This window comes from Megascapheus bottae, chromosome 8 (genome assembly GCF_031878675.1).
Source record: "Megascapheus bottae isolate mThoBot1 chromosome 8, mThoBot2.hap1, whole genome shotgun sequence".
Lineage (NCBI taxonomy): Eukaryota > Metazoa > Chordata > Mammalia > Rodentia > Geomyidae > Megascapheus > Megascapheus bottae.
In genome coordinates, this window is record NC_143516.1 from 37300834 (window position 1) to 37322106 (window position 21273).

At 35.8% G+C, this 21273-nt stretch overlaps 1 protein-coding gene and 2 pseudogenes across 5 annotated transcripts in view; 2 read left to right on the top strand and 1 right to left on the bottom strand.

The window, feature by feature from the left end:
* The window catches only part of Rev3l (REV3 like, DNA directed polymerase zeta catalytic subunit), a 143846-nt gene that overhangs the window by 36995 nt on the left and 85578 nt on the right, over window positions 1-21273 (top strand). For all 5 annotated transcript variants that reach the window (XM_090338273.1, XM_090338274.1, XM_090338277.1 and 2 more), the window contains 3 exons: window positions 6729-6918; window positions 12791-12865; window positions 16500-16660. In XM_090338273.1, coding sequence (XP_090194399.1) covers window positions 6729-6918; window positions 12791-12865; window positions 16500-16660 — 426 coding nt within the window. The remainder of the gene's footprint in view (window positions 1-6728; window positions 6919-12790; window positions 12866-16499; window positions 16661-21273) is intronic.
* On the top strand, window positions 902-992 carry LOC150059793 (small nucleolar RNA U3; annotated as a pseudogene).
* On the bottom strand, window positions 1387-7158 carry LOC150059794 (large ribosomal subunit protein eL34-like; annotated as a pseudogene).

Genomic DNA, 21273 nt, shown 5'->3' on the forward strand with positions numbered 1-21273 from the left:
AAAATATATTCTAGGGCCGGGAGTTTGGCCTAATGGTTAAAGTGCTTGCCTAGCATGCATGAAGACCCAGGTTCGATTCCTCGGTACCACATACATAGAAAAAAGCCGGAAGTGGTGCTCAGGCTCAAGTGGTAGAGTTCTAGCCTTGAGAAAGCCCAAGGCCAGTGCTCAGGCCCTGAGCTCAAGCCCAGGACTGGCCAAATATATATATATATATATATATGTATATATATATATATATATATATTCTAGCTGGCACCGGTGGCTCACACCTGTAATACTAGCTACTTAGGAGGCTGAGATCTGAGGATCATAGTTCAGAGCCAAACCTTGGCAGGAAAGAAGAAATTCTTATCTCTAACAATCAAAAGGGTTCTAGAAGTAGAGCTGTGGCTAAAGTGTTAGAGCACTAGCCTTGAACAAGAAAAGCTGATTTTGTTGTAATAGTTGTTGAATGATACTTGTTTGAAATAGTATCTGTTATAGTGAAAGCAACAGCAGAGTAAGAAGAGCTTTGGGCTCATCTTGTCTGGACTTTTGCCAGTTAATTATATGATTTTAGGCACTCTAAATCTCCTCTCTTATCCATCAGAAAGGTTATTGGGAAAGGTTTCTAATAGTTGAGTCTATTGAACACATTTTAAACTAGAAATTACAGATGCTTTCCATTGCATCCTGATTTCTTCCATTGAAATGAAAACATTCAGATTTTTCTGGCTGGGCTTCCTTAGAACCTTGATCTTTCTAGTCTCAGCCTTCCTCTTGCTTAGGATGATGCTTAGGTGCCATTGTACCAATTACAGATTGAGAAGAGATCTCTTGAACTTTTCTGCTGAGGCTGACCTGTAACCAAGGTCCTCCTATGTTCAACCTCCAAATAGATTTACAAGAATGATCCATTAAGACTATACTTTCAGGAATCATTTCTATAGTATATTACAAGAATGAGCCATTGGTTTACAGTTGAGATCAAGATCATTAAACATTCTTGAATAAAGGAATTTTCTTTTTTTTTTGTTTGCCTTCTGACATTGGATTATGTAAGCCTTTTTTTTTTTTAATCAAAAAGGTTCTTTTTAGCGGGGCAGTACCCCATGCGTGTAATCCTAGCTACTCAGGAAGCTGAGATCTGATGATCAAGGTTCAAAGCCAGTGGGGCACAAAAGGACCTGAGACTCTTATCTCCAACTGACTTGTAGAAAACTGAGAAGTGGGTCTTGGCTCAAGGGTAGGGCAGTAACCTTGATCTGAAGAGCTCAGGGACAGCTCCCAGGCTGACCTCAAGCCCATGACTCACCAAAAATAAAAATTTTTAGAAAAGGTTCTTTCTTTGCTAGCAATTTATAGACCTCTTGCATCCTAGGTACACACACAAGCATCTTCTTTTTATTTTGCTTTCTGACTTTGTGCTTGTGCCTTCAACACTTTCGCGATAATTTTCTGCTCCTCGATAAGGAAAGCACACTTGATCCTGTCCTGGACACCTTAGGCACACATGGAACCACCATAGGCCTTGCTGACATGCTTTTTTGGTTTTCAACAATCACATGAGGACTTTAGGTCTCGAACCCCCCGGAGTTGGCCTGGGCACATACCACAGACAGATTTTGATGCTTTCCCAACCTTTTTGGTATAAAGGTAAACAATTGTATTGCTGGGGGTTTGGGACAGCCTAGTTTTGTTAGAGGCTGTGTTGTAGGAAAGCCTACAGCAGCATGTCAATTGCTGGTCCTCTAGTCACTATCCCCAGAAGAGAGCTCAACTCTAGCTTTTCTATTTTTAATAAAATAGGGGTAGGTTGCTAAGAGGTAAATTCGTAAAAGGGCACTGGCCCAGTTAAAGACTAAAATTTAATTATAGGACTATAGAACATTTCCTCCCCTCCCCACTCCATCAGCAAGCTCTTCCAGTATAAGAGAATCATAGCTTAAAGGGCTATATGTTTATTCTGACTTAAAGAGTTTGCAAAAGTATTGAGATAAAAACAAGAACATTAGAGGAAATTTTTAACCACAAATATCTGTAGTTATAGCAAACAATAAACATAGCCATTTAACTCCTAACTGGATAATGGCAGAGGGTTTGGTCCTGTCATATTGGGAATTTGAATAGTTATGAATAATATGGTAAGCACTCTAATTTACAAAGACACTAATCGGTGATGTCAGCATTGAGATTAAAACAGAATGAAAGGAAATGGTAGAAATCAAAAGCAGTACTATGACAGGTAAAGAATAACCTTTGATGGGCTTGTTGTAAGGAGAACAACAAAAAAATTAAAGCAGAAAGGTTGAGGCATTCATAATCAAGTTCAGGGAAGCACCAAAAAATTCTTGAGGGGAAATAGGAAGAGGGAAACTTACCTTATCCTTATATAGGAAGAGGGTCCATGTAGAAAAGAGGAAGGTGGAATAAAATGTTTATAAAATGTTGGGAAAAACCACCAAACTCAAATTCCGTATGTATTAAAAATACCTTTCAATAGTGAATGGTATATGCTTTCTCACAATGTTCAAGAAGTAATGTACTCACTACCTTACAAATGTAACTGTAGCTTTATACATCATCCTGACTAAGACAATTTAAAAAAGTCTGTGGTCAGAAATATTACTTGGTAATATTAAAACCTTTTATTTTCTTACCTGGAGGTATGTAGTTCAGCAAGCAGTAGAACTCTCACCAAATGTGCACAAGGCCCTAAATTAGATCTGGCACCAGGGGTTAAAAAAAAAATCCTTTACTTCCATATTCTTAATTGATGGGTAACTGTTTAGCCAGTGATGATGATATACTAAATGATTTTTCGCTTATGGACAAAGTGAAATGATTGTCATCAGTGTTTATAAGAGATGGGAAAAGAAGAATTTGGAATACTGTAATAATGACCTGTACTACCAGTGAAGCAGTGTAATACCATTTGGAAGAGAATGTAGAAAAGTTGGAAATGCATACTGCAAAATTTAGAGTAATGACTTGATTACTTGAAAAGTGTAATACTTTAAAGATGTTGCTTCTAGTTTGTATTATTTTCAGCTAGTTTAGATATATTTCTGCCTAAAAGTTTGAACTTTTGCCTCAGACCTCTATTTGACTATATTTAGTTAACTAAATATAGTCCTAAGTAGATTTGTAAACTTGTAGCATATTGATTAGAGTAGAAAAATTTGAAGGATGAGAGATGCCTATGCTACCTCCTCCGTTTGGCAAAATAAGTATTATCAGGGACATTATTTCTGACACTTCATGGAAAAAGTTTTCAGACCCTTGAATTTATTTTTAAAGATACATTTAAGACGAGGAGGTGTGGCTTAACTGGTAATGTGCCAGCCTTGATCAGAAAATAAAAGCTATATGTTTAGTCAAATTATTGAAAGTGTTATATACAAAAGTACAAGTAGTTTTGTGATAAATGGGCAAACATATAGAGACAGGTGAGCTCCAGGCACTAAAAATACAGCACCAAAATTTTAGAAAGTAGCATAAGAAATGCTAGTATACAGAGGACCTAATATTTAGTATAATCCTGGGTTCTGTGAAAGATAAGATTCAGAGCACTTGCTGCTAAAGTAATACCTGCTTTCCTTTGTATAAGACTACTTAAAGTTGAGAAGTAGCAGACTTCACAAAGCTTTTGCCATAATGGCTTTTTAAAAGCAAGTATTTAAGGCTGGGAGTTTGGACTAGTGGTAGAGTGCTTGCCTAGCATGCATGAAGACCTAGGTTCGATTCCTCGGTACCACATACATAGAAAAAAAAAAAGCCAGAAGTGGTGTTGTGGCTCAAGTGGTAGAGCTCTAGCCTTGAGAAAGTCCAAGGACAGTGCTCAGGCCCTGAGTTCAAGACCCAGGACTGGCCAAAAAAAAAAAAAAGGCATTTAAGGTAGGTACCAGTAGGTCATGCCTATACTCCTAGCTGCTGAAGAAGTATGCCTATACTCCTAGCTGCTGAAGAAGTTGAGATCAGAGGATAGCAGTTTGAAGCCAGCCCGGGCAGAAAAGTCCTCTGTGAGTCTATTTCCAATAAACTGTTCAGAAGTGGTGGAGCCTTGAACACAGTGAGGCTCAGAGAGAGCACCCAGGCCCTGAGTTAAAGTCCCAAGACCAGCAAAACAACAACAAACAACAGAAGTTGTTACTCTGTGTTGCAAGTTTTGATAGAGTAATTTCCTGAAGCAACTTTTTTAAATTTCTATTTACTTTTAAAAAAATTTTATTGTCAGGGTGATATACAGAGGGGGTTACAGATATAAGTTAGTGAGTACATTGCTTCCTGAAGCATCTTTGTTCCTACTTCTGAATTAATTCACATCAGTCAAAGTGGAAAATTCAAACTCAAAAAAATAGAAAGCCATATGTATGAGTCTATTCTCTCAAAGAATGTGTTTATTCTTACTGGACTTGTTGCCTCGTGGTAACTCTTATCTCCAATTAATCTCTAGAAAATGGGAAGTGGGGCTTGGCTCAAAGGTAGGGAGCTAGCCGGTATCCTTAGAGGTGAAGAGCTCAGGGACAGCGCCCAGACCCAGTTCAAGCCCCATGACCCACCAAAAAAAAAAAAAAGAAAAAGAAAAAGTGGGTATACAATCCTTTTTTTTTCAAATTATTTGTGAATACTTATAATGTTAGAAATCAGTTTTTATAGTTTTGTTTTTTTGTTTTGTAAAATATAAGCCAGCACTGGTAACCCATGCCTGTAATTCTAGCTACTTAGGAGGATGAAATGTGAGAATTGTGGTTCAGAGACATCTTGAGCAGACAATAGCATGAGATTCTTCTCTCCACTTAACCTGCAAATACAGGAATAGAGGCCTGGCTCAAGTGGTAGAGGATTGGCTATGAGTGCTCAGGACTCTTGCATTCAAGCCCCAGTGAGTGCATATTATATGTATACATTATATGTATATATACATATATAATCTATCTGCATCCCTCACTTTCTAGTTTAACATGCTAGCTGTTCCTAATCAAATTATGGTTTGTGTGTAATAGGGTAATATTTATAAATATCTCACTTTTATATGTGAGATATTTAAAAAGCACCTAAGTAAATCTCCAGTAAATTGAGCAAATATAGTTTCCAAAGAATTATCAAGAATTAGAATTTTCCATGTTTAAAAATTTTTAATTGCAGTTTTTAGAATATAATACTTCATCTATTTAGAAGTGAAGTAGCCCCCAAATTTGCTTTTAAATGATAATATTTTCAGTTGAAATTTAAGTACAGTAACTGATTCTAAAGATAGGAATTGAGAGCTGAGGTCATAGCTCAAGTGGTACACTGCTTGCAATTAGTGTAGCAGCTATACTTCATAATTCTTAAAAAAAATAGGAGTAGGTAGTTCAAATCAGAATATTGGGATCTGTGCACATCTCATTGGTAAAAGGCTTGCCTGGCATGTATGAAACCTTAGGCTTCATATCCAGCACCACAATAAATAAATTAAAACTTGCTTACAAAACTGTGCAATGTAGAGGTTATGAGATTAATCTTCCAGTTTTACTGTATTTAATCTAATAATAGCTCCAGATTTCTTTGCTAATTCTGTATATACCTTAAAATAAGGCAAGTTAATGCTACTCTATTTAAGAAGTATAATTATAGAATATCAACAGAATATGAAACTTTTTCTGTATACATGCACTATATAAATAATTATATGTCGTAAGTGGGAAACAGTAATCAGTCATCTACTTTCTTAACAAAGAAAGGCCTAGTAAGCACAGGGAGGAGGGAAAGAGGGCCTGGCAGAGTGCTGTCTGAGGATTATGCCTAGTGAACAGCTTTGGAAGAACAATGGGTATATTTTTCTCATCACTGCTGTTCTCCCTGTTTCAGTTAGACAAACAGTATGTGTCCAAGGGTCCGGCACAGAACTAGGGTCAGTTCTTTGGGGACAGGTACTACTTCCACATAGTCCCTTCCAAATAGAGAGTAATGAACATCTGGTTTTTGTTGCTGCTGTTAACTTTGTCACAGATGCAATACTATTTCTGTGATACTTTTTTTTCTTTTTGTAGATTCTCGCTGTTATCACTTGCTTTTGTTGGCTGTACCAGGTTGTATGCTGACAAGTCAGCACTGTTTACCCCTTTCTAGAAAGTATGTTTGCTTATTTTGTCTACGATCCCCCTTCCCTGACCGCACACATATCTTTCACTATTCCTTCCACCAAGTAGGAAATTTAGATATCCAGAAATCCTTTCTGACAATTGATCTATAGTGGTTTGATATGGATTTGATTTTATTTATTTTTTCCTAATAGAAAAATTTTATTTTTACCATCCTCTATCCCCAAGCAAAATTTCACGTAGTTGAGCTCTTTTGCCCTCCTCCATCTAGAGCTTTTTCTCTTTGTGAAATCTCTTGTTTGAAAACATAAATGCAAAACAGACCTTTCAATTATTTAATAAACTACCTATTGAATTTTGTAAGTTTCTTAACATTGTGCTATTTGGATTGTGGGGTGATTGAGGTTCATAAAATATTCTAGAAATAATGTAGGCAAGTATATTTTCACCCAAAGTATATAATATTTTAATCATATACTGCAGTGTTTAGGTTTACAAATTGCTTTCTAATGTTCTGTGGCAAAATAGTTAATGGAATGCTTTTCTAATCTTAGAAAAGCTCTGTTTGTCATTAGCAGAATATTTAATTGACTTGTATTGTGAGTTTTGTGTTGTTAACGTGTATATCATGCCTAAATCTTATAATATGTTACATTTTAGGTCAGAAGACATGTCTTCATCTACATGGCATCTTTCCTTACCTCTATGTGCCATATGATGGTTATGGACAGCAGCCAGAAAGCTATCTTTCTCAGATGGCATTCAGTATCGACAGAGCACTTAATGTGGCTTTAGGCAATCCATCTTCCACTGCTCAGCATGTGTTCAAAGTGTCATTAGTATCAGGAATGTAAGTATATGATAATCTTTTTTGTTTAACATTTCTTTTTATCTGTATTTCTTTTGTTGTTATAATTAGAAGAAACAATTCATTTGAAATATATATTGCTTTTTCTTTTTACCTCTATCCTAATAGAACAATGATAAATTTCTTAAACTTTTAAAATTAAAATTTTATTGCATTGAAAGATAATAATAGTATTTGTTTTAGCCTTTTCAATTCCTTTCCCCTAAAACTATAGAAATTCATGTAATTCATTCCCGTTTACTTTTTGATTGGTTTATGTGTACCAGGTATTTTTCTAGAAACTCCATATCATTGTAACTAATATCTGAGATAATTGACATAAAGATTTATTTTAGCTCATAGTTTCAGAAGTTCCCAATCCATGATCATTTAGTTGCCTCTGTTTTTGATGAGACACTGCATAATTGCAAGAGCATATAGAATATAGTAAAATTGCTTCACTGAGAAAAACCCTATTGCTTTATCATCTTCCTTATCCTTTACTTCTTTCCTACTGTCACCATTCAGAGAGAGTGTTACAGTGTGTGTGTGTGTGTGTGTGTGTGTGTGTGTGTGTGTGTGTGTGTGTGTGTGTGTACATGTACGTATGTACCAGGCCTGGGGCTTGAACTCAAAGACCTGGCTCGAGGCTACTCCTCTACCACTTGGGGCACAGCTCCACTTCTGGCTTTGGGCTGGTTATTTGGAGATCAGAGTCTGACTATCCTACCCAGCCTGGCTTTGAACCATAACCCTCATATCTCAGCCTCCTGATTAGCTAGGATTGCAGGTGTAAGCCACCAGTAAGCTGGGGGTGACATGCTTTCTCATCATAATTTTGATTTGCATTTCCCTGGTGATTATTGGCCTGGTGATTTTTTTCATTTACTTATTATCTCTATATCTTCCTGAGAAATGTCTATTCAGATTACCTTATATTAAATGGGGGTATTTTGGTCATTTTTGTTTGTTAGTGATGAGTTGCTTATATCTTCTGAATATTCTTTCAGATGAGCAGTTTTCAGACATATTTTCTCATTGTATCTCTTTCATCCCTTTTTTCTTTGATGTGATCCTTTTAGTCATGATTTGCTTTTACTACCTAGTCAGGCGAGGGATGTCAAGTTCTGCCCAAACTAATGCTGTAAAGGGTTTCTATTCTATTTCCCTTAGTTTTACAGTTTTTAATTTTGCATTTATGTTTTTGATCCACTTTGACTTAGTTTTATATAAAGAGATAGGCATCTAATTTCTTCTACAAAAGATACCTTATTTTGCCAACACCATTTATTGAAGACATATCCTTTCTCTAGTACATGTTCTTGCTGCCTTTGTGAAAATTCAGTTGGCTGTAAATATGTGGGCTTCGTTCTGGGTTCTCTGTTCTACTCAATTTATCTGTATGACTATCTTTATTTCAGAACCATTCTGCTTTGGATACTAGTAGAGCTTTTTGTAGGTTTTAAAGTTAAGATGTTGTAATGCCTTCAGCTTTGTTCTTCTGCATATAAAATAATTTTAGCCAGGTGCTAGTGCCTCATGCCTGTAAACCGAGGTTGAGATCTAAGGATCATGGCTCAAACTTAGTCCAAATAGGAAGATCTGAGACTCTTATCTCTGATTAACCACCAAAAAGTCAGAAGTGGAACTGTGGCTCAAGGGATAGAATGCCTAGGCTCTGTGTTCAAGCTCCAGAACTGGCACATATGGGGGGAAAAATAAATTTCATCAGTACTAATTTGACTTCCTCCTTTTGAATTTCCTTTTGAATTCTTTCTCTTGTCTTATTTGCATAACACTGCCAGCACTACATTGAATAAAATAGTGAAAGTAGACAGCTTTTTCCATTCTGTATTATGTAGGCTATGAGATAATTATACATGACCCTTAGTGTACTTATATTTCTTTTTTTCTTGCAAGGCTAGCACTCTACCATTGAGCTGAAACTTCACTTCCACATTCCTTCTATTTTATTGTAATGGATGTTGTGTCTTATCAAATACTTTTTCCCTATTGAGATGATCACATAATTTTTATAGTTCATTCTATTGATGTAATGTATTATATTAATTTATATACATTGATCCATGCTTGCATTCCTTAGCTAAATCTTACTTAATTACAGTGTGTAATCTTTTTGATGAGCTTTGTATTTGATTTATTAGAATTTTTATTTACCAGAGATTATTGGTCTGAAGCTTATTGTTTTGTTTTAGTTTTGGCATGGGATAAGTTTTGTAGAGTGATTGTGAAAGGAGTGCTACCATTTTAGCACTTCGGAGTACTTTGACAAGAATTGAAATTCTTTAGAATTAAAAAAAATTAAACAGTGAAGCCATTCATCCAGCTATGTTTTTTTTTCTTTGTTGGTACATCTCATTACATGGTTCTAATCTGTTGAGGTTTTCTATGTCCTCATAGTTTAAATTTTGATAAGTTATATGTTTCTAGAAATTACTCATTCCTTTTAGTTTTTCCAGTATTTGGCATATTGTTACTCAGATTAGTTGCTACTGTTCTTGGGATTTCTGTGGTATTAATAATGTTTTCTTTTCATCTCTGATTTTATCTGTCTCTTCAAAAATTCAGCTGTTAAGGACAGGCATCTGTGCCTCACACCTATAATCCTAGCTATTTTGAGAGATCTGAGGATTGTGGTTTGAAATCAGCCAGGGCAAGAAAGTACATGCGACTCTTAACTCCTGTTAACCACTGAAAAGTTGGAAGTGAAGCTGTGGATCAAGTGGTAGAGCATACGCCTCAAACAGAAAAAGCTCAGGGACAGCGCCCAGGCCCTGAGTTCAAGCACCAGGACCAGAGCACCTATACACACATATACTTCAACTCTTCATTTAATTGATTTTTTTTTCAAGCCTTTTTTTTTGTTATCTCACTTCAGATTTGATTTGTTTTTGTTTTTTTGAGTTACAAAATGAAGTTGTTTGATAGAAATTTTCTTTAAGTAGTCACTACTATCGGTTTCTTTTGGTAGTACTGCGTTTGCTATATCAAGTAGCTTTTAGTATGTTTTCATTTTCATTGGTTTAAGAAATATTTAAATTTCCTGGTCTGGGAGAATGGCCTAGTGTAGAGCCTTCCTGGAATGCATGAATCCCTGTGTTCAATTCCTCGGTACCACATACACAGAAAAAAGCCAGAGTGGTGCTATGGCTCAAGTGGTAGAGCGCTAGAGCCCAAGGACAGTGCTCAGGCCCTGAGCCAAAAACCCCAGGATTGTCAAGGAAGGAAGGAAGGAAGGAAGGAAGGAAGGAAGGAAGGAAGGAAGGAAGGAAGGAAGGAAGAAAGGAAGGAAGGAAGGAAGGATTGCTTTAAATTTACATTAGCTCATTACATAGGTGAATATTGACTAATTTCTTTATTTTTTCACAATTTCTAAAATTTTTTTTATCAGTTTCTAATTTTAGCCTGTTGTGGTCAGACAGGATATGCTTTTGATATTTTAAATTAGCCAAGACATTGGATAGCCTAACATAATTGTTTTATGTCCTAACAATACCTGGATCATGAACTGATGAAAACAATGTGTAGTCTGCTGTTGGATGAAATGTTCTGTAAATGTCTATTCAGTCCATTTGGTCTACAATATAAGGCAGTATTGTTTGTTGGTATTTTAGGTGGAATGGAGAATATAAAAGTGAATGGGTTGATGTCCCCAACTATTATTAGACTATTTCTTCTTTTATAGTTGACTGCTCTAGCATTATGTGCATATATATTTGAATTATTATTTTTTTGCCAAATTGATCTCCTTTTCATTATTGTTGCCTTGTTTCCTTTTACTAAGAGGTAATAGCTGCTTGCTTTTGCTTTTATTTGTATGACATCTCTTTTTCCATCTGTTACCTTTTAGTCTGTGTGTGTCTTTACTAGTGAAGGGAGTTTCTACTAGACAATTTTCGTTTTCCTTTTGGTCATTTGTGGGGCTTGAATTCTGGGCCTGGGCACTGTCCCTGAGCTCTTCAGTTCAAGGCTAGCACTTTACCATTTGGCTTTAAGAGTCTCACAGACTTTTGTACTTGGGCTGGCTTTGAACATATCCTCTGATCTCAGCCTCCTGAGTAGCTAGGATTACAGGCATGAGCCACCAGCACCTGGCTTAAGATAGCATATTGTTGTTTTAGACATGCTTAGTCTGTATCTTTTTTTTAGTCTGTATCTCTTAATTAGGGAATTTAATCTGTATATGTTATAGGTTATTTGTAAACTGGCCATATTGCTTATTCTCTTAATGTTCTATCTTTCTCATTTTTTATCTTTGTGATGTAGTGCTTTTTGTATTGGTTGCGTTTTATTCTTTTTATTCTTTTCATTCTTTTTTTTTTAATCTTTTAAAAATTTTATTGTAAGGGAGATATACAGAGGGGTTACAGTTACGTAAGTCAGCTATCGAGTACATTTTAAAAAAAACAAACTTCTTCCACTTGCAAGTATTTTACCATATATTCCCTTTCCTGTTTCTTTTTTTAAAATTTTTTTTAAATTGTGATTAATAGAAGGGTTACATTATATTCACCATATAGAAGGTGCATAACTTCACAAACATTGATAACCCTTTCTCATGACATGGTCCCCATCTTTTCATTCTTATATAGCTTCCCTGCTGCTGAATTTCATATATTTGTGGGTATCCATGACACTATCAGTTATCCTTTCACTTTTGGTGTAGATTTTCCCCATGTATTATATAGTAGCTAGTGGTAAAGAATTCTCTGTTTTTGCTTGCTTTGAAACATGTTTCCTCTACAAAAAAGTGTTTCCTCCTGGCATTTTTTTTTTCCTTTCAGGATGTTAAACATATCGCATTTTCTTCTAGTTTTGATTTCTGCTGAAAAATCTACTTTTTCTCTAATGAGGCTTCCCTTATATACATCTTACTACTTTTCTTGTTTTTCGAATTTCCTCTTGAGTTTTGACAGATTGATTATAATAGCCTTCCGAGGAAAACTTTTTTCATCAAATATATTAAGGATTCTTTGAGTAGACCTCGATATTCTTTTTTTCGTACAATTTCTAAATTTTGTTATAAATTGTAAAGGTTTGTTTGTTTGGTCGGTCATGAGGCTTGAACTCGGGGCCTGAGCGCTGTCCCTGATTGCTTCAGCTCCCAGGCTACTTGAGCCACAGTGACACTTCTGTAAATTATTAAGTTTTAAGCAGTTTTCTTGATTTAGTTTTCTATGCCATTTTTCTTCATAATATTTATTATTCATAAAGTGAATGCCTGCTTTCTTAATGGTGTCTTGGAGTTTTCAAAGAATTCCTTCATTCTTTTTACTAAAAAAAAAAATCCAACTAGATTATTTCAAAAGACTTATTTTCAAGCTCAGAAGTTCTCCTGCATGTTCAGTTCTTCTGTTGAGGATCTCAGCAATATTTTCTATTTCATTTATTATGTTTTTTTTTTACTTATGTGGTTACTAAGTTCTTTTTTTAAATAGCTCTTTATATGTGCTGAATTTCTTATTCATATTTGAATTGCCTATTTTCTTTTATATCATTACGTTTTTCTTAAAAGTTATTCTTTTGACTTAATAAGGCAGTTCATTCATTTCCTTTTCTTTGGACTGTAGCTAGAGATTTATCCTGTTCTCTTAGAGATAGTGGGTCACCAAGAAACACAATATTTCTTAGTATAGAGAGTGTGGCTAAAATGAGCTCAACAGAAATACTTAGGTATTTCATATATTATTAACTTTTGGAATATTTAATTGAAAGGTCTTGGGCATTTTAAAGCTATTTTAAGTATATTAAATATAATGAGTTATACCAGTTAAGCCTAATTAAGACAATAAGTTAGATTATTTATCTCTGAATGATGGAAATAATTTAAAATTTTCCTTTTTCTATTTTCCAGGCCTTTTTATGGATATCATGAAAAAGAAAGACACTTTATGAAAATCTATCTTTACAATCCTGCAATGGTGAAAAGGTACAAAGATAAATGAAAGCAAATCACTTAAATATACCTTGAAATATTCATATATGTGTAGAGAAAGAGGCCATGTCTTGGGTTCTTAGGTTGCTATTTTAAAGGTGGAAATATATTATGGTACCCAGCAATTTATTTCCTGTCTGAGATTTAGAGTTTGTACAAATATGTAATATAGTCATTCTTATGTTACTGCCTTATTAGCCAAACCAAATGCTCAGTTAAAAAAAAAAAACAAACTTGGGGGTGGGAGAGGGAAAGTGGGATAAAACCATGGGAACGGGTAACAATGTTCAAGAAGTAATATACCCACTACCTGCTGAATATAACTAAACCCTCTGTACATCACCCCAACAATAAATAAAATAAAAATTAAAGAAACATTAATTAGGAGAAATTTATGAAACTGAGACTACTACACGTTAATGAAATTTTATATCTTAGATTTTTGATGTTTTTGGTTTGGTTGGCTTTTTCCTACCTCCCCTTAATCAGTCTTTTCCTCTAGTGTATTCTCTCAATTACACCAGATACTAAGAACAAGAGGTTTTTCCCTCTCTGTGGGGACAAACTAATCAGCAGAGGAGTGATAAATATTGCTCTTTTTAGAATATTTACTTTTTAGTAGATACTTGGTTTGAAATTTTTAACCATTCAGTAAAACATAGACTGTATATTTCCTTCTTAAAAATTATTCTTTTGGGGCTGGGAGTTTGGCCTAGTGGTAAAGTGCTTGCCTAGCATGCATGAAGACCTGGGTTCAATTCAATACCACATACAGAGGGGGAAAAAAGGTATGAAGTAGTGCTGTGGTTCAAGTGATAGAGCTCTAGCCTTGAGAAAGCCCAAGGCCTGAGCCTAAAGCTCAGGCCTTGAGTTCAAAACCCAGGACTGGCAAAAAAAAATTATTCAAATTATTCTTTTGACTTCATTGTCAGGCATTTCCTTTTCTTTGGACTGTAGCTACTATCTCTTGGAGATAGTAGGTGATGAATTAAACAATTAAAGCTACTGAGGAGGCTGAGATCTGAGGATCGTGGTTCAAAGCCAGCTCAGGCCTGGGTACTATGAAGACTGTGGGACTCTTATCTCCAATTAATCTCTAGAAAAGAGGAAGTGGGGCTGTGGCTCCAGGAGTAGGGCAGTAGCCTTGAGTGTAGAGCTCAGAGACAACACCCAGGCCCAGGGGTAGGGCAGTAGCCTTGAGCTTAAGAGCTCAGGGACAGCACCCAGGCCCAGAGTTCAAGCCCCATTACCCCCCCCCCCCACACACACACAAAAAAAAAAACCTTGAGAGTTAAATCTACCAAGGACATGAGATTTTTCTTTGTATTATTAAACCAATTTGAATATTTGTAATTATAGCCCAATGACAGTTTTCTTCTGTGCATAACAAGTAAAATCTAGTTTTTCTACAGTCTACATAACCCTGACCTTCCCCCAATTGGCGTTTTCTGTAGGGGATGCTAAAACATTAAGCTTTCAAATCAGTCTTATGCATTACTACATTGATTACTTCTAACTACTTTCTCATATTCATAGAATACTTAAAGGCAGTCCTTCTGGATTCTTAACCATCTCTCACACAATGGCAAGAAGAACCTCAGCTGAGCACCATAATTACACTTATAGTGCTAGCTACTGTAGAAGTTAAGAGCAGAAGAACTGTTGTTCAAGGCCAGCCTGGGCAGAAGTCCATGAGACTCCATTCACTGGAAAGAAACTGGGTGTATTTGTCCCACCTCTCATTTCAACTAGGATGTGTAATGGAAGCTTCCTGTTTAAGCCTGGGCAAGATGGAAGACTTCCTCAAAAACAATCAGCAGCGGGTGCTGGTAGCTTGCACCTGTAATCTTAGCTACTCAGGAGGCTGCAATCTGAGAAGGATCTTGGTTCAACTCCAGCCTGGGAAAAATAGAAAAGTCCCCATGAAATTCTTATCTCTAATTAACTACTCAAAAACCAAAAGTGGAGCTGTGGCTCAAAGTGATAGAGTGCAGCTATTGAACAGAAGAACTCAGGCATTGAGTTCAAGGCCCACACCACCAAAAGTAAATAACCAACACACACAGGATAGCTCAGTGGTAAAGCACACGCATGCAGAAGTGAAGGCATAGCTCAGTGCTAGAATACCTGTCTAACAATCAAAAGGCACTAAATTCAAACTCTAGTTCCACTAAAAACATAACCAAACCAAAACACTATTTTTTTCTTTAATTTCTCACTATTTCAATAAGCATAGTACAACCCCAGTTAAAGGCAAATTTGTTTTCTTCCTTCTTTTTCTTACTCACCTTCCACTTATATACACATAGAAAAGGTCAGTGGAGACACATACATAGACATTCACTTCCACACTGACCATCTTAAATTTACAGGTTTCAAGAAAGTATATTGTCATGATCCTCTTTCAGTTATCATCTTAGTTTTTTTTTTTTTCCTCCTCTCTTGCTCCCTCTGCTCTTATGAATTCTTTAGCTACTATGACCATTTCTTTTTTTTGCAGTTTACTTCTCAGACCAATGACACTAGAATCTGGCTTCTATTATTTTTCTAGCTTCTTCAGTTGTTGACACACTAGGTAATAGACTTTGTGCTTTGTATTTCTGAATGTGCCATGTCTTTTTGTAATCCTTGATATCAGGTTTATATACATGAAATTCTTTCCCTTCTATTTAGAGAAAGATGAACATGTACTTTATTTAACTTCTTGCTTAGCCTTCTTTCCAAGAAAGCTTTAAGGCAGGAGCCAGTAGCTTATACCTATATCCTAGCTACTCAGGAAACTGAAATCTGAGGATTATAGTTCAAAGCCAGCCTGGATAGGGAATGCCAAAACTCTCATCTCTAGCTAACCAGCAAAAACAAAAACAAAAGTAGAGCACTGGCTCAAGTGGTTGAGTGCTAGTCTTGAACAACAAAAAAAATGCTCAGGGACAGCTCCCGGACTGAGTTCTTCAAGCCTTAGGATTCTCCCTCTCTCCCTCTCCCTACCTCTCCCTCTCCCTCTCCCCCTCCCCCCACACACAAACACACACACACACACACACACACACACACGTGTGCGCACGCATTATAGGAACTATTCTTTTCACTCCTGTATTACTTGACATTCCTTCTAAGTTTCCTATACTTATTCTGAAGAGTACTTGTCTATTTATATTTGCCTATGTGTTACATAATTCCCTTTCATGAAGAAAAAGCTCAGAAAGGAACGACACTAACGTGATAGGATTATGAGTAATATTTCTTCTTTTTTGGAAATTTTATATAGTTTTTGCAGTTTTATGATTAAAGTATTTAATACCCCTCCCTGTGAAGTCAGAGTCTTTTGCACTCTGTTTCCAAAACTGGCCATGAACTCAAGGCTGGCCTGCCTAGCCTCCTGAGAAATCTTACAAGTGTATTCCATATATGTTTTGAGGTTTTGATATTTTTGACTATGTGTATTATTAAATTGGTTTAAATAAAAATGTTTTTGACCCTTGAATTTTTTTGTAATTGAGTACATGAAGCTTATTTTTAAACTTACAGTTCAATAAATTTTTAACAAAATACAAGTTTATATGAAATTTTATTCTTTGTATTTGCATAATAGGTTCATTTGTCATAATCATACTTTTTTTCAAATTAGGATATGTGAACTTTTGCAAAGTGGAGCCATAATGAATAAATTTTACCAGCCCCATGAAGCGCATATTCCCTACCTCCTACAGCTCTTCATTGACTACAATCTTTATGGAATGAATTTAATAAACCTGGCTGCTGTCAAGTTCCGAAAAGCAAGAAGGAAAGGTAAAATTAATGTTCAAGTTTCAATTAAGGCTTTGAAACAAGAGTTATATAATTAATGACTTAAAAATCTATACTTAGAAAATACCTTTGAAGTAGATAAAGAATAAAAATAAATACACAAAATGGGATTTAAGATTATCAGGAAAAGCATTTCAAAAGAAATTTTTTTGTGAAATCTTTATTGAGATATGATTCTCTTACCATACAATTAATCCACTCAGAGAGAATAATGTAAAGTTTTTCAGATTATGCATAGTTATACAATCATCACCAAAAATTTAAAATACTTTCCTCACCTCTGAAAGAAATACTGTATGATTTAGTAAACTTTCCATGTTCATTTCTTCTGAGCAACCACATACACTAATCTACAGTCTATATATTTGCCCAACTTGCATATTTCATAAAGGAGAATTTTATGTCGGGCTATATATTTTTATTTTGCATAAAATTTTAAGGTTCATCATGTTGTATTTATTAGTACTTCATCTTATATGCCAATAATCTTCTGTTTTGTAGTTTTAGTACAATTTGTTTCATCAGCTGATAAATATCGTATGTTCTTTTCAGCTAACATGAACAGTACTATTATGAATAAGATCATAATTGGAAGGTAGCTAAAGTAGAGAAGTCTGCTAGAGTCCTGTCTTCAAAATTATCAGCAAAAAGCTGACTTAGAAGTATAACTTGAGGCCAGGAGTTTGGCCTAGTGGTAGAGTTCTTGCTTAGCGTGCACGAAGACCTGGATTCGATTCCTCGGTACCATATACATAGAAAAAGCTAGAAGTGGTTCTGTGGCTCAAGTGGTAGAGCTCTAGCTTTGAGAAAACCGAAGGACAGCACTCAGGCCCTGAGTTCAAGCCCAGGACTGCCCCCCCAGCCCCCCCCCCAAAAAAAACAGTAGGAGCTTGGAGTTGGGCCTAGTGATAAAGTGCTTGTCTAGCATGCACAAAGGCCCGGGTTCGATTCTTCAGTACTACATACATAGAAAAAGCTGGAAATGGTGTTATGGCTCAAATGATAGGGCTCTAGCCTTGATGAAAGCCCAAGGACATTGCTCAGACCCTGAGTTGAAGCCCCATGACTGGCAAAAAAAGAAAAAACCCACTATAACTTAAAAACAACAACAACAGCAACAAACAACCCAAAACAGAAAATGAGAATCAGTGGCTCACATCTATAATTCTAACTACTCAGGAGACTGAGATCTGAGAATCATGATTCAAAGCCAGCATGATCAAGAAAGTACAAAAGTTAACCACACACACAAAAAGCACCAAAAGTGGAGCTGTGGTTCAAGTGACTGAGCACTAGCCTTGAGCACAAAAAAACTGAGACAGCACTTAGGCCCTCAATTCAAGCCACAGAACCAGAGGGGCAAGGGGAGTGCAGTGAAAGAGAAATGGCTATTCATTGCCTATCTTTTTTTTTTTTTTGACAATTATAATCTCTTAGATCTCCCTCCATGCTCCTATCATAGCGTAGGATGGCGTTAGACTTTTTTTTTTTTTTTGGTGTTGGTATTAGAGCTTGGAAACTGTCTTTCAGCTTTTCTGTTAAAGCCTGGCACTTTGCCACTTGACCCACAGCTCCATTTCCAGCTTTTTGGTGGTTAATTGGAGATAGAATCTCATGGATGGGTTGGGAGCATAGTCTAGTGGAAGAGCACTTACTTGCCTAGCATTCATTATGAAGTCCTGGGTTCTATTCCTTGGTACCACATACACAGAAAAAGTGGGAAATGGTACTGTGACTCAGTGGTAGAGTGCTATCCTTGAGGAAAGCCCCAGGACTGGCAATTAAAAATGAATTTCATGGAGCCACTGGTACCTAGCCAGTGTAGAGATTTTAAGAGCAAAAGTTGAAGGAGTCACATTACCCAAATTTAAGACTTATTAATAAGCTGCAGTAATCAAAGCAGCATAGTATTGGTATAAGGAAAGGGCACATAACACTGATAGAGCAGAGTTGAGTCTAGAAATGGATTGATAACTTGAAACAGTTCCTAATTGGCTTACATAGTTAACTTTGACAAAGATAACAGTGGTAACTGATTAGAGAAAGAAAAGTTTTATCAATTCATAGTGCTGGTATAATTGAACATAAGTTTTCCAGAAATTAATACAAGAGCTGAAATACATACTTTATATTTTCTTTTGTGTGTGTGTGGGGGTCAGTCAGGGGGCTTATTCTCTGGGCATGAGTGTTGTCCTTGACCTCTCAAACTCAAGTCTGTCTCTCTTTCACTTGAGCCACAGCGCTGCTTCTGGTTTCCTGGCAGTTAATTGGAGATAAGAGTCTCACGAGCTTTTTGTGTCCGGTCTGGCTTTGAACCTTGACCCTCAGATCTCAGCCTCCTGAGTAGCTAGGATTATAGGCATGAGCTACTGGTGCCTGGCTACTTTATACATTTTAAGTTAATGTAAACTGTGTTATATACTTATGTAAAATATAAACCACTAGATTTTCAGCAGAAAACAAGGGGGAAATCTGCCCAACTTTGAGTTTAAAAAATGGGTTTAAGTACAGAAACACCTCGTGGCTCAAGTGGCAGAGTGTTAGCTTCAGCAAAAAGTGTCCAAGGACAGTGCCTAGGCCCGGAGTTAAAGTACAGAATCACCTAAAGTATAATCTGTGAAAAAAAAATTGTTGAGTTGAATTTTGTCAAAATTGAAAACTTTTGCTTTTTGAGATCACTGTTAGATGAGTAAAAAAGAATGGGACATAATAAGGGCCTACTTTTGTAATCCTGGATATCCCTATGTGATAACAGCAGAATCTAGTTAGTAGGTTAGTAGGTAGATCCAAGGCCAGTTTGAGCTGGCCTTGATATTTACTCACCTACAAGAGTCTGTCTAAAAAACTGAAAGCAGAAAGACTAGAGGTACATGTGTAAAATCCTCAGTTCAGTCTCCAGTACTGCCAAAATAAAAGGATTAAGAAGGTAAGTGACAAAGCAGAAAATATTTGTAAAGTATGTATGTAATAAAGAATTATATCTTTATAAAGAATTATGAAAAATCAACAATTAGAAAGCAAACAACCATATTAAAAATAACCAAAAGGTTGTCTCAAACATTCCACCAGAGAAAAAGATAGGAGAATGACAAGTACATGAAAAAGAAGCTACCTCTATATACTTACTACAAATGGCTAAAATTCAAAACTGAGAAAAAGAAATCCTGACCAGTTTATGAAACAACAAAATTAGGAAAACAATTTCACAGTTCTGAAAACAGACTTACAATATAACCTAGCAGTTCTCATATTTATGTGAATTATTTAAAATGTGAGTCTATGCAAGGTGCATAAAGAAATTTCCAGGAACTTTATTGATAATAACTGAAAATATATATCAACTGTGATGACCACTGCGCAATGGAGAATGCATAAACTATAATACTTAGTGATAAACTATTGACTTACTCCCTAACAGAGGAACATTTAAAGCATTTAATAAATCAAAGAAGCCAGACTGGAAGACTACAAGATACATGATTTCATTCATGGATGTTTTGGAAATAAAACTATAGAAATAGAAAATAGATTATTGGTGCTACATACTGGAAAGGAAAGAGGATGTACAGGGGTACATTTACAGTGAAAAAATTTTGTGTGATACTAGGATGTTCAATATGTGACTCACCAAACCCATAGAACTTTATTCATTATACTGTAGTCACATGATTAGGTGTAATATTGCCAGTGATTTGTACATACTGTGTCTTTTATGATAAGTCATCTCTGGTATACTTTCCACATTTTCCAGTATTATCATGAAGAAACACTTGACAAAGTCAGACTAGAGGCCATTCTATATATAAACACCTCATGGCCATGAAGATTGTGGAAAAAAACCAAAACAAGGAAAACCAGAGAAATAGACCCGAAAAACACTAAGATGTGACTGCTGAATGCAGCCTGTTATCCTTGATTGGATCTTGGAACAGAGAGCATTACTGGAAAACTTGAAATTCAAAGAAAATTGGTAGTTTAATAGTGATCTTACAGTGTCAGCGTTATTATGTACCATGGTAGTATAAAATGCTAAATAAGGGAAACTAGATGACTAGTATGTAGAGCTTTTTGTATCATTCTTGTAGCTTTTCTGGAAACCTAGAAATATTCTAAAAGTAAAAATGAAATAAAAATTCAGAAGTTTATGGAAATAAAAAGAATAACAAGTTATCTATCAATAGCAAGTATACCTGAGAATTTAAGGAAGAATATAGAACTGAAAAATGCACAGAGCATGTAGAGCATGAAGAGGAGATAATTTATTCGTATAGATAAGGTTTTTCTAATACTTAAAAAAAAGCATGAGAAAACTTGGAATTAACAATATGTAATTAATACAAAAGCTAGATAAGTATTGGAGTGGGAATTAGAAGGGTATTTTTTTCCAAAACATGAAAAGATTTTAAAGATTCTAAGATAGAGTTATGTGAAACTTAATTAGGAAAATTTAAAAGGAGGAAATTAAGAATATGATGAAATAGCAGGGCACTGGTGGAAGCACTGGTAGCTCACACCTGTAATCCCACCCACTCAGGAGGCTAAGAACTGAGGCTCTCAGTTCACAGCCAACCAGGGCATGAAAGTCCATGAGTCTC